This window comes from Camellia sinensis, chromosome 6 (assembly GCF_055761805.1).
Source record: "Camellia sinensis isolate YWXY chromosome 6, ASM5576180v1, whole genome shotgun sequence".
NCBI lineage: Eukaryota > Viridiplantae > Streptophyta > Magnoliopsida > Ericales > Theaceae > Camellia > Camellia sinensis.
This window is the reverse complement of record NC_138966.1, coordinates 92861699-92876220: the sequence shown is the minus strand read 5'-3', so window position 1 is coordinate 92876220 and position 14522 is coordinate 92861699. Positions and strand designations below refer to the sequence as shown.

The window sequence follows — 14522 nt, the reverse complement described above, 5'->3', positions numbered from 1 at the left end:
AACAAATATAAAAAATTATATGCCCTTTATTTTATTTTTCAATTTTTAGATTCATTTTTCTTACATCATATAATTTAATTATGATTAAAAATAAAGGACACTTAAAATATTAAAATAGAGGACATTTAAATTTTTAAAAAAAAAATCATGAAACGTTATTTAAAAATAAAAGCATTTACTTTTATGATAAAAAAATATTTAAAAAAAAAGCCAAATTCCATTATAAAAAGTATATAATATTAAAATAGAAAGAATGGAAGAAAATGGAAGTTTAGTCTATAGTAAAATATATTTATAATCTTTCTTCTTTATTATGATAGTGATGCTGAAGTAACAAACCCCGTTTATAGATTAAAATTCAATTTAGAAAAATATTTGAGAGATCTAATTTGTTATTAGAATCTAATCATAATGTATATATAGTTTTGGATTTTGTTAGGGTATAATAAATGAGTAAGTCTATGTGCACAGAAATCAAATATAAAATAAGACACAACACTTTCACACGGGATGAGACCCACACGTGTGGGACCTACGTACGGGATCCATTCTTTATGAGAGGGTTGTGGCCCATTTCGTGTTTAGTTTCTGTATTCCTAATATTATTGATAATAAATACATTTTTTCTTAATGAGACCAAAATTCCCTTTTATGCAATTTTCTATTTATCATTTTTGTTATTTTTATTATTTCACAATTAACATATTAGATAATATTTAGCTAATGGTGGAAGACACTAATAGTTTTTCTTTTAACCATATTTAATCAAAATTTGTCCCATTAAAAAATGGTGGAAAATGAGGCAAATAATAAACAGCTGAGGGGGTAATTTTTTTTTTTTTTTATAAATATTTTGTTCATCATAAATAAATTTAGGATTTGGCTTATTTAAGTTGTTATCTCAATTCGAGAGAGCATTTGAGTTTGGTAGACCTATTTTGGGATTGATTTTAGTGATTCGAATCGTTTACTTTTTAGAACTGATTGAGAAAAATATTAATGAAAGATAATTTTAAGAATAACCATCTATTTTTTGTAATATAAATTTAATTCAAATATATAACTATCAATATCTAATTATCTTTATTTTTTTGCATTCTACTCAACAAGCCTTAAAAAATAAAAAGTTTAGATCATCAAAATCAGTCTCAAAATGGGCCTACCAAGCCCAAATGCTCTCTTAAATTGAGATGACTAATTTGAAAGAAACCAAACCCATAAATTTAGGACCTAGATCATCTCTAGTTACGAGAGAGGGTTGTTCGGCATTGATGGGCCCTAATCTGGGCCCATATCGATAATTTAAACTGTTTAATGTGCAAAACTCATCGAGACATTATTCCTGTAAAGAATCATGTTAATTGAATATCGATAACCACTTAATCAGATTACATTTATATCACAATTTATTTTGAAAATATATATTTAAAAATGTGATTTGATCAAGTGCTTATTGATATCCAATTAACAATATTTTTAAAAAATATTTTAATCAATTTATTTTACTTTTTAAATATATATTGGTTAGGTGCATTTAAAAATTATAAAAAAAATTAATTAAAATATATAAAAATTCACTAAAATTAAATGAAAATCCATCTAAAAATGATTTTTTGAAAAATCAACAAAACATACTTTTTCTTTTGATTTTTGTTAACGCTAACGCGCGTCCTAATGACATATAATAAGAGCATATTAAATGAATGCATTATATCAATTTATATAGAAAATAACACAATTTTAAAAGTTGTTTTAACTAATTTTTTTTAACACAATTTCCCTTGTACCCTTCTCCTCCCTTATTTTTCTATGTCTTTTCACTTTCTTTCAAATTTGATGTTTTATATTATTTTTCTACAACTAATTAAATTTTAGATTGGTGAAAAACAATTAAAAAAAAATCAAATACTAATTATTTTCATCTTTTTAGAACATAAAATAATATTTAAAAATTCAAATATATATATTTATATTTATTTTTGTCAAGCTAATTTATAATTTTTCAAAAATAAATTCAAAATACAAATTCTAAAAATTAAAGAATTTTTGTCTTATAAAAATAGGAGTACTTATGTCCATGTGAAGAAAAAATTAAATCTTCAAAAATATCTTAATTAATTGGGAAATTTAGCCAAAACACCTCAATTAGACCCTTATTCGGTGAAAAAGACAAGTCAATTTATTTTGTTTCATAAACTCCATAAGGAGAAAACACATAATTGAGTAAGGACAGTAAAATATCTTCTTTTTTTTTAGACAAATATTACTAGAGTAATCTGTTACTGTGAGACAGAGTAACATATTAGTGTTACTGTTTATATCAATTTCGACGGTAATAAATTTTTTTTTAAAGAATTTCATAGTCAACATAGATCTTATGTGATATATCTTGATGAAAGGATTTTAAAAATACTAATTTTATTAAAAACCAACATCTACATCAAAAGTTATATTATTTTAAAATTTAATATTTTGATAATAATGATATGTATTGGACTTTTCAAGAATTTTTTTTGTACTTGTTCTTAATGTATTAAAGTTTTATTATGAGAGGGTTTTGATCAAATTCTCCAAATTAATTTTCCTTCTATTTGTATATTTCGAAAAAAAATACTATGTACCCATCCTTGGAAAATCATAATTTGTATCAAATGAGTTTATATGGTATAAATTAAATTGATAAAATATGAGATTTATGAATAAAATAAATTTGAACTAATTAATTTTTTTTTCCCTGAATTAATAAAGGTGAATTTCTAGTTTTGTTGTTGGGGTGTTTTGGGAAGTGGGTTAAAAGCCACTTCCCACCTTTTAACCCACTTTAATCTCTGACAAAAAAATTAAAAAATAACTTTTAATTATCTTCTCAAAACATCCGATTATACTTAACACGGCCTAATAATTTCTAAAAAAGAAAAAAAAAAGAAAAAGAAAAAAAAAACACGAAACATGTGCCTAACGCCCTTTTCGTTTTATAGTGGGGGACAAAACATATTTTTCAGAGTAATTTTTTCGAAAAAATAAGAGTTCAGATTTGGAACACCGTGTTTGGAACCTTCCGTTGTTTCGCAAATTACAAGGAGAGAAAATCAGACACGACTCTCTCTCTCTCTTCTCTGTCTCTGAGCAAGAATCCTCTAGGTTTTTTTTTTTTTAAAAAATTTTCTAGAGTGGTGCATTGTGTGGTTGAGATTTAATGACAAGTCACATCAATTTTTTAACATTAAATCTCAACCACACAATACACCACTTTAAAAAACTTCAAAAAAAAAATACTAGGATGTTGGTGTCTGTCTCTCTCGCATCAATATAAATATATATGGCGAGACGGAACAACAGAATAACAGAATCCCGAACTAGCGGAGCTGACAAAAAAACAGAGACATAGAAGCTTTCGAAACGAAGCGGTAAAACTAAAGAAGATGGGAAATGAAGAAGATCAGCAACAAAACCAAACAACAACAACAACAACAGAGACGCCGAAGCCGAAACCTAGATTTCTGTGCCTGCATGGATTCCGAACCAGCGGCGAGATTCTGAAGAAGCAGGTGGAGAAATGGCCCCAATCTGTGCTTGAAATGATGGATCTTGTCTTCGTCGACGCTCCTTTTCCCTCCCTTGGCAAATCCGACGTCCAAGGGATCTTCGATCCTCCCTACTACGAATGGTTTCAATTCAACAAGGTTCCAATTTCTCTCTCTTTCTCTCTATATATATAATCACCAGATGTAGCAATGTCTATAGATTTAGTTTTTTTTTTTTTTTTTTTTTAATAATGGAATATTGGTTGTTTAAAACCAAAATACTTTAACCCAAATAACAATTTTCCATGGGAAATATTTTTTGCACAAAATCGTGAGGGTGGGGCCACACATCATATGAGAATTTTTGCATATGTGTGAGTTTCACCTTATGAGAGAGTTATAAAATTTTGGTGCATAATGATGGATGATGAAAAAAATATCATGAAATATTTTATGAAATTTTTTTATTTTTTGACTAGGGTGTGATTTTTTTATTATATATGTAATTTAAGGGTGAATTTTTTTTTATAATTATCTTTATAATATTTTTTTCATGATTTCTAACATTAGGATATGACAATTTTTGTGCATATGTGTGGGTTCTACGTCTGCGTACCAAAATTCTGCGTGAGCATACAGCAGTGTTGGTTTTCAATGTGAAATATTATTTGCACATAATTTGGTACTAAAAGCTCTCTGAAAACACTTTTCGAAATAGGAATCAGTATTTAATGAATTCAATAATTTCGAATCTAAGTGTTGGCTAGATAAGGGTCTTGTAATAGGAGGAGTAGTTATGAACCCTCTAGACTATCCCCACTGGGTGGTGGTGAAGGGAGGGGCTTCACATATGTGGCCTGTAAGAATTTTTGTATATATATATATATATTTTTTTTTACTCTAATTTTTTTTTAAAATTTTTTTGGTATATTCTATGTAGTAAAATTATGTGGTAGCAATACTACCGGTTTTAAATTTATTTTGTCAAACTTAGATTCTTTGGTGTTTCAATTTATTTTGTGTTTTTGACTTTGAAACTTCAATTAATTTATTATAAAACCTTTTCAAATGGGGGCTTCTTTTTTTTTTTTGTGTGTCAAAATATGACTTCAATCTAAAATCGTAGTGTTATGGATAGACTAGCTCATGAGTTTGAGGATCTGGAATTTTAAAATTTTGTGTTTGGCAAAATATTCATGTGTAGATATATGAAATTGAAAACATTTTAATTTTAATTTGTTCAGGAATTTACGGAGTACAAGAACTTTGATGAGTGTCTTGCATATATAGAGGAGTGCATGATAAAGCATGGACCAATCGATGGTCTTCTCGGCTTTTCTCAGGTTTTCATTTTTAATTCTTCATATTTTACTGTTTTATCTTTTTTCTACCTTCAATGGCTTAATGATGTGGAGGTGTGTTTATGAACAATTCAGGGAGCGATTTTATCGGCTGCATTGCCAGGGCTGCAAGCCAAGGTACTTCAAGACTCTTTATCTGTTTGGTTGATTTGTGGTTTTCTGTTTTCATTTTGCACAAAACACATAAAACTTGTTTGACGATTTCATTTTTTAAACTGAAAGTAGTTTTTGAGAAACTTTTCTGAGAACAATCTATTTTTTTAGGTAATATAAAAAATTGTTTTGAATTTTGAAAGACTATGTTTGCACAAAAATGAAAATGATATGAAAAAAAAACTTTTCATTGTTTTGTCATTGAAAATACTAAAAACGGAAACAAAAAACGAAAAAAAAAAAAAAACCAAATAGGCTCTTAGGGTCTGTTTGATTATGTAGTGTTTCTCAAACAAAACTAGTAAAAGTTAAAAAATACTCACATTTTGTTTCTAAAAAATGAAAAGGGTTCGGAATTGGCTAGTTTTGTAAGTTTTCTGAAAATGAAAACAGAAATAAAAAACACCAGTCATTGTTTGATCAAATTTTTATATTTTTGGCTGAAGAAATTTCTATATTTTGTGGGATTTGAATGGTGGTTGGGTGTGATTGTTGTGGTGGTGTTTACATTTACAGGGTGTGGCTCTTACAAAGGTACCCAAAATAAAGTTTTTGATAATAGTTGGAGGGGCAAAGTTTCGGGAGCCATCAGTGGCTGAGAAGGCATATTCGTCTCCCATACAATGCCCGTCTCTCCACTTCTTGGGTATTTCCATTGATTCATTTCTATATACAAATGCTGCAGTGTGATTTCTGTAATGCTCTTTCATTTACTGATATTTCTACGAAGCTGAGCTCAATTAGCATAATTAGTTGTTGAGTTAATTCTAGAAAAAAGCTATGAAAGAGACAATTCTTAACTGCGACGGTCCTCTTTAGGCCTTTCCAGGTTTTTCAAAATTTTATGGATAAAATTAGGTTGTGATTGTCAAAATAGTCCGACTAAGCAAGCCAATTGACTGATTTATGTGTCCCATGGGAAGTAGTCTTTCTTTTTCAACATAACTGAATTTTGAAAGAATTGTTTACAAAGTTTGAAATTACCTTATTTTAGTACATAGTTTTAGAGGGTGTATTTGGAAAGTTGAGTTGGCCTCGTTAGCACGACTCTTGTTGTGTCACAAAATATGGCCTGTTGCATATGCATTTGGTACATTTCTCAATTAGCAAGCCATGTATCTGTAAAGCAGACACGATCACCATTTATGAGCCATAAATTTATTGACTTTTAGGATGAGAAAATGTATCTTCCAAGGAATGTATTAAATCAGATGTAAACTTGTCTTAAATTTTCATTAGGTAATCGTCAGGAACTTGAGTCCTAGCAAATTTTTTGGCAGTGTACACTTGATGATTTCTGTTGAAGTGGTTACACATAGCTCCTTGGGCATTTTTAGTGGAAAACGATTTCTCCTGAATGGTGTAATTAAGCATCTTTTTTAGTTTGGTTGGTAAGAAATGTCAGCTCATTTCATCTTGAAGCATGATTTGTCAATTGTCTTGTGCTACTTTTCACTTTCTAACCAAAAGTATTTGAGAAGAAATGTTCAAGCATCAAAAGAGTCTTGCAGACGCTTACTGAAATTTTAATCACCAATGTTGCTTTTTACCCATTAGATTCGAAAATCTGATTTGTTTCCCCTCTTGATACTTTATAGCCTTTCTGTTCTTTTCACTACTTGCAAAAAGTGTTTTTGCCAATTATTTTGTGACAGCACGCATTGCAAAAAGTCACTATTTCGATGAGGAATTCAATAAACTATGCAAGTCAAAACTATTGACTACTTCGTTGCTTTTACCTGTTGATATGAAGATTGAATTTGAAATAAATATTCAATACTGTTAACATATAATATCTACTACACCCCACTACCTGTAAAGGCACATATAATATATATATATACACCCCACTACCTGTAAAGGCCACAATGTATACCTGTAATGTAGCTGTAAAGCCGGAGACTTTCACTTTAGCTTTAGCCTATCTCAATGTAATCACCATGCATCCGATTCCATTTGTCTCCCTCTCCTCTCTATAAAGAGAGGGAGCTCACTCTCTTGTAAGATATAGAAACACAATACAACAACACCAATTCTTCAGTTCAGTCTCTTTCTTCTCTCCCTCCTTACAAATCTATCATGGTATCAGAGCGCAGAAATACAATTCTGGCATCCCTCATTTTTGGTGCTTAGCTCCGTACACAGTGGACTACACCAAATAGCTCGGAATCTCCTTAGGATTCCAACGGTACCAATCCCATCACCAGGAAAGGCCTCACGCGCTCTCACGCGCCACTTCTTCTCTCGGCGCGTCTCTGCTTCCGTTGCCACTCTCACACGCGCTGCCACGCGCCTTCCACCCTGCCCTGTCGTGCGCTGCGTCTGCTACCGTGCACCCGCGTGCGCCGCTCGTCTACCGTGAGCCGCGCGTGCGCCGTTCAGCTATTGTGCACCCGCGTGCGCCATTTTGCTAACATACGCCGCCAGTCCCCTCTGCTATCGTGCGCCGCACGCCATCCCTGCTAACGTGCGCCGCTGACATCATTTTCCCTCCTGCTGACATCATCTCTACACAGCCCACCTTTCCTAGCTATTTTCGACCTTCCGGACTCACTGGTACACTCTGTTTTACCTAATTTTGCTCCTACAGGTCTCTCCCTATCTATTTAGCCCCACTCCACTATTATTATGGATCGTCCTGATGCCTCCCATCCCATTTCTGTTATTTTGGATGGTTCCAACTATGTTCTATGGGCCCAAGCCATGTCTTCCTTCCTCAAAGGAAAGAAACTCTGGCGAATTATCACCGGGGACATGACCCAACCGGTCAAAGACACTGCTGAAACCACTGTTTCCCCTGCTACTCCTACATATGAAGATCGCCTTGAGGAATGGGACAGTAAAAATTACCAAATCATTACCTGGTTTCGCAATACTTCTGTTACCTCTATCAGTCTTCAGTTTGGTCGCTTTCAGCTTGACTCTGTCACTACTCCTGCAAAAGACATCTGGGATTTTTTGAAAGAACGATACCAGACTACTGGTCTTGCTCATCAGTACCAACTTCAGAGCCAACTTCATTGGATGCGCCAAGAATCTGGTCAGTCTATCAATGACTTCCTTTCTCAAATGTACTCCGTTTGGGACCAGCTTGCTCTTTCCGAACCGACTTGGCCTCACCGAGAAGATGCTGTTTTATTTACTGCTTATCGTAATCAGCAAAGATTGGTGCACTTTCTCATGGCTCTCACTTCATCTTTTGAGCCCGTACGTGCCTCTCTTCTTCATCGCCATCCCTTGCCCACTCTGGAACAAGCTATTTCTGAGTTGCTATCAGAAGAGACTCGTCTTGGTACTCTCCAAACTCATCATGTGGACTCTGTTCTTGCCACTCCCCCGTATCGGCCATCATTCCCACAGCGGACCACTGCCTGTCTCTACTGTCAGAATCGGGGCCTTCCTTCCACACATCTCCTGGTCAATTGTCCCGTCAGAACCTGCTGATATTGCAACAAACTTAGTCCTGGCCATCTGCAACAGGATTGTTTTCGCCATCCATCCCGCTCATCCTCCAACAGCCACTCTTCTCGCGGTGGTTCTTCTCGGGAGAGCTTTCATCGTTCCAGGAATCAATCTCATTCTGGGAATCAGCCTCCTCACACCGCCACTGCTGCTGCTGCCACTGAGGGTTTTTCTGAGTCTCCGGCTCCGTCTACCCCTCTCTTTTCTCCAACGGATGTCGAGGCCATGTTCAAACACCTTCTCTCCCCTTCTGGTACACCTCCTCCTACTGCTTTGTCTGTAATTCCAGGTAACTCTTCTTGGTATTTTGATTCTGCCTGTTGTAATCATATGACCTCCAGTTCAACTATATTTTCTTCCATCTCTTCATCTCCTCATATTCCCTCAATTCAAACTGCTGATGGTTCTCTCATGACTGTCCGTCATCTTGGTACTGTTTCCACATCTTCCTTAACTTTACCTCAAGTTTATCATATTCCTGCTCTCACTTTAAACCTTATCTCTATTGGTCAATTATGTGAACTTGGTCTAACTGTCACCTTTTCTGCTACTCATTGTTTGGTGCAGGACCCTCAGATGAGGCAGACTATTGGGATCGGCCGTAAGCACGGACGTCTCTATGAGCTCATTCACCTTCATGTTCCTGCCTCTCCTCAGATCGCTGCTCCTGCATCTGCTTCCTCATTATCTCCTTTTCATCTTTGGCATTGTCGCTTAGGACATATTTCTATTACTCGCCTAAAGTCTTTGGTTTCTAGTGGACAATTGGGTCATGTAATTCCTGATACTTTCGATTGTATACCTTGTCAACTTGCCAAACAACCTGCTTTATCATTTAATAAAAGTACTTTTGTTTCCAGTGCACCTTTTGATCTTATACATTCGGATATTTGGGGCCCTTCCCCTACCACTACTATGGGGGGATCTCGTTATTTTGTTGTTTTCATTGATGATTTTTCACGGTTTACTTGGATTTTTCTCATGAAAACTCGGTCTGACCTCAAAACCTTTTATTATCGATTTGCCCAAATGGTCCACACCCAATTTTCCAAAACCATCAAACTTTTTCGCTCCGACAATGCTATGGAATATCGGGATTCCGATTTCCTTTCTTTTCTTCAGAGTCATGGTACACTGCCTCATCGTTCCTGTGCTGGCACGTCCCAGCAAAATGGCCGTGCTGAACGGAAACATAGGCATATTCTTGACACTACTCGCGCTCTCCTTCTCTCTTCTTCCTGCCCTGAACACTTTTGGGGGGAAGCTGCCCTCACTGCTGTCTACACTATCAATTGTGCTCCTTCCCCTGTCATCCATAATCAAACTCCCTTTGAACGTCTGCATGGCACCCCCCCTCCCTATGCTAATCTTCGGGTTTTTGGCTCTGCCTGCTTTGTTCTCCTTCAATCTCATGAACGCACCAAGCTTGAACCTTGCTCTCGTCTTTGTTGCTTTCTTGGGTATGGCATTGAACATAAAGGTTTTCGCTGTTGGGACCCTCTCTCTAAACGTCTTCGTATCTCCCGCCATGTCGTTTTTTGGGAGCACCAAATGTTTTCCTCCTTATCCTCCTTTCACTTACCTGCACTTTCCACTAATGTACTGTTTACTAATCCTTCCATCGATCTCTTCTCTGATGATTTTGATACAGGTCCCTCCGTCATTGAGACGTCCTTGCTCACTCCTGCTCCCGACCAGACTGCTCTCCCTGAAGGTCCACCTCTCCCTGCACCACCTTCTTCTCCACCGGTTCTTCCTCCCACCGATCCTCCTACGGGTCGACCACACCGGGTAACTCAACCTCCTATCCACCTTCGTGATTATATTGTTGGGTCTGCTGCCTTTTCTACTTATGAACCTACCTCCTATCGTGAGGCTTGTACTAATCCTCTTTGGCAGAAAGCTATGACTGATGAACTTCAGGCTTTGGACAAAACTCATACTTGGGATCTTGTTGACCTTCCTCCTGGAAAAACTGCGATTGGCTGCAAATGGGTTTACAAAATCAAGACTCATTCTGATGGCTCTATTGAACGCTATAAAGCTCGTCTTGTTGCCAAGGGTTTCAACCAGGAATATGGGATTGATTATGAGGAAACCTTCTCCCCTGTTGCTCGGCTTACCTTTGTTCGCAGTTTACTGGCTGTTGCTGCTGCTCGCCACTGGGAGCTTTTTCAAATGGATGTCAAAAATGCCTTCCTCAATGGTAATCTTCTCGAGGAGGTCTACATGCAACCTCCACCTGGGTCTACTTTTCCCCCTCATAAGGTTTGCAAACTACAGCGTGCCCTCTATGGCCTCAAGCAAGCACCCTGGGCCTGGTTTGCTAAGTTCAGTTCTACCATTCATGACTTCGGGTTCACCTCTAGCTCCTATGACTCTGCTCTTTTTATACGGACTACTCCTCATGGTACCACTCTTCTCCTTCTGTATGTGGATGATAGGATTATCACTGGTAATGATGCCGCAGGTATTCTCCACCTCAAACGTTTTCTCCACCGACAGTTTGAGATGAAGGACCTTGGGACTCTCAACTACTTCTTAGGCCTTGAAGTCTCTCATGATTCTACTGGCTCTTATTTATCTCAGGCCAAATATGCATCCGATCTTCTGGCTCGTGCTGGTCTTACTGATTGCAAAACTACCTCTACTCCAGTTGATCCTCAGATTCGTCTCACTCCTCTCGACGGGGCTCTCCTCCCTGATGCTACTCTTTATCGTCAGCTCGTCGGTAGTCTTGTCTATCTCACAGTGACTCGTCCTGACATTGCCTATGCTGTTCACATTGTTAGTCAGTACATGTCGGCTCCTCGCACTCCCCACTATACTACTCTACTCCACATCCTCCGATACATCAAAGGCACCCTGTTCCGTGGCCTTCACTACTCTGCTTCCTCATCTCTTGAACTGCGTGCCTTCTCTGATGCTGATTGGGCTGGGGATCCTACGGATAGACGCTCCACCACGGGATTTTGTTTCTTCTTGGGGGATTCTCTTCTTACTTGGCGTAGCAAAAAACAATCCCTCACTGCCCGTTCTAGCACCGAAGCTGAATACCGAGCCCTTGCTGATACTACTCAGGAACTTCTCTGGCTTCGCTGGCTCCTCACTGATATGGGTATTTCCTCTTCTGCCGCTACCCCACTTTATTGTGACAATCAGAGTGCCATTCAGATTGCTCACAATGATGTTTTTCATGATCGCACCAAGCATATTGAGATTGATTGCCATTTCATTCGACAACACGTTACACGTGGTACTGTTCATCTTCTCCCCATTGCTTCTGCCGATCAACCTGCTGATATTTTCACCAAGGCTCATCCTCCTGGGCGCTTCCGTGATCTTGTTTCCAAACTCAACTTGGTCGATGCCTACCCTCCTTGAGTTTGCGGGGGGCTGTTAACATATAATATCTACTACACCCCACTACCTGTAAAGGCACATATAATATATATATATACACCCCACTACCTATAAAGGCCACAATGTATACCTGTAATGTAGCTGTAAAGCCGGAGACTTTCACTTTAGCTTTAGCCTATCTCAATGTAATCACCATGCATCCGATTCCATTTGTCTCCCTCTCCTCTCTTTATAGAGAGGGAGCTCACTCTCTTGTAAGATATAGAAACACAATACAACAACACCAATTCTTCAGTTCAGTCTCTCTCTTCTCTCCCTCCTTACAAATCTATCAAATACCATGAATGAAGCATATCAGACTTAACAGTTAATATGCTGAGATAAATTCTTTGTTTTTTGCTGCTTGGTGCAGGAGAAACGGATTTCCTAAAGCAATATGGGATTGAACTGTTGGATTCATTTGTTGATCCTTTGGTGATTAATCATCCCAAGGGCCACACAATACCGAGAATTGGTAATTTTCTGAATCACTGTACACTCTCATTCTCTCATCTCTATGCAACAGTATAGGATATGTAAATTGTAGTCAGAATTACTTACATCTCTTCATTTCTTTCAGATGATAAGTGTTTGCCGATCATGTTGAGCTTCATCGAACGGATTCAAGAGGCAGTCACCAGGAAGGAAGAATAAGAAATTTGCTCACAGAAGGCTCCACTAGCTGACATAATTGGAGCAAACTGATGTATTTTTTGACATTGTAATTTTGTTTTGACATTTCACAAATAAGACCAACAAAGCAAGAAAATTTTAAATTTTTTGGATGTACTTTATAATTTGTTATACGATCCAGTCTATCCATGTTGGACACTGGCTTTCTGAATTTGGATTTTTTTCCCCTTCTTTTCTTCACATTATTGATTTCCTCTTCTGCTCGCAGCAAAAAATTAGCAGTCTACGCATGAGATGTCAATGAAATTGGCTAATGAACAAAAGTAGTTGATTTAGAGGATACGATTCAAGGTTTTGAGTTCGAGTCCCGCCAAGAGGTCACTAAAAGTTTGTCCGGTTGTTAACTTTAGGGTCCTGGAATTAGTTGAGATATGCGTAAGCTAATCCGAACACCTGATTTTTTTGGCCCCAAAATTAGTTGAGGTGTGCGTAAACTAACCTGATCACCTGTTTATTTATTTATTTATTTATTTATTATTTTAAAGAATAAAGAAATTGGCTAATGTACATTTATAGCAGCATCCATACATATGCTTGGCAGGTGAAATAGTTGTTTTGATTCCCAAATGCCAAATTTAGGAGTGGCTATGCAACAGTAGGTTTTGAAAAAGGGGTTGGGTTTCTCAGTCTCGAATTTCTTTATTCTAATTCCATTTCACTTGCAATCATTAAATTGTGTGAGAATCAATAAGATATGGAGATGAAAAATATTTTAAGACAGAATCCTTAACATTTAAAAAATCACGACAAGGAAAAAGTACATTGTACAAGGAAGATAAATTCGAGCATTTCATTCAATAAAGAGCATATCATTTTCCAGACTAATCTTTTATCCTATGAATTATGTTAGGGAGAGGTTTTTTTTACGAGTGGGTGAAAGGAGCAATAATTATTCATTGCATAAACAGATCTGGACTGTCCATTTTCAAATATATTTGTAGTATTATTATTATCAATGTGTCATGGAATAATTTTTAGAACTGTACGTGTGCCTTTTCTGATTATAGCACTTGCTCAAGTTGTGTGGTTTAGAAGAAGATCACATGATTGTGTATGTCTCTAATAATGAAAGTAAGGGTTTCAATTTTTTGAAAATTAATTTTTTTGTTTTTCGATTTTTTTATATTATATTTTTAGTGAATATTTTTAAAATTTTAAGTAATTTTTTTACTTTTTTAGATGTACCTTACTTAGATGTATTTAAAAAATAAATATTTTAAAAAATTAATAAATACACAAAAATAAGAAAAATATACTAAATTTTCGTTTTTTTAAAAATTTTTGGGTATTTAGTGAATTTTTTCATAAAAATTATATTTTTTAAGTGTATTTATATTAGGTGTATCTAAAAATTTAAAAAATTACTTAAAATATTAAAAAAATTCAGTAAAAATAAAAAAATACGAAAAATAAAAAAGCAAAATTTTAAAAAAAATAAAATCTGGAAATTAAAACCAAGGAGAGTGATTATTTTTTATAAAAAGTTTATATAATAAAATGAGGTGGGATTGCTCGTTTTGGGCACTTCAACACCACCTATTGAAACTACCGCCTATTTTGAAAAGTGAGTTAATAGTCGTTAATCTACTTTCCTCTCTCACAAAAAATTAAAAAAAGTCAAAAAGCAACTTCTAACTATCTTCCCAAAACACTCTTACATAGTGGAGGCAAATCTATCTATTACGTACGAAAGACAAATCGAAACATAGGGGTGAAATCGGTTCGGTTCGGTCGGTTTTTCACTAGTTTTGCACCGAACCGATCATTTTGGTTTTTCATATTTGTGAACCGAACCGCCTAGAAAAATAACATAAACTGGCGCGGTTCGGTTTATTACGGTGCGGTGCGGTTTTTTCGATTTTTCGATTTTTTGGCCTTTTTTTCCCCTAGTTGGGCCTCACATTTTGGGCCTATATTTCTATCCATT

General features: G+C 35.9%; 1 protein-coding gene across 1 annotated transcript; it reads left to right on the top strand.

Moving 5' to 3' along the window:
- Positions 1–3279: 3279 nt before the first annotated feature.
- LOC114289194 (uncharacterized) lies at positions 3280–12746 on the top strand. The gene is made up of 6 exons (XM_028232861.2): positions 3280–3683; positions 4769–4867; positions 4961–5002; positions 5555–5684; positions 12276–12377; positions 12483–12746. The coding sequence occupies exons 1-6, from the start codon at positions 3423–3425 to the stop codon at positions 12554–12556; spliced, it is 708 nt and encodes a 235-aa protein (XP_028088662.2). The 5' UTR covers positions 3280–3422; the 3' UTR covers positions 12557–12746.
- Positions 12747–14522: the final 1776 nt, after the last annotated feature.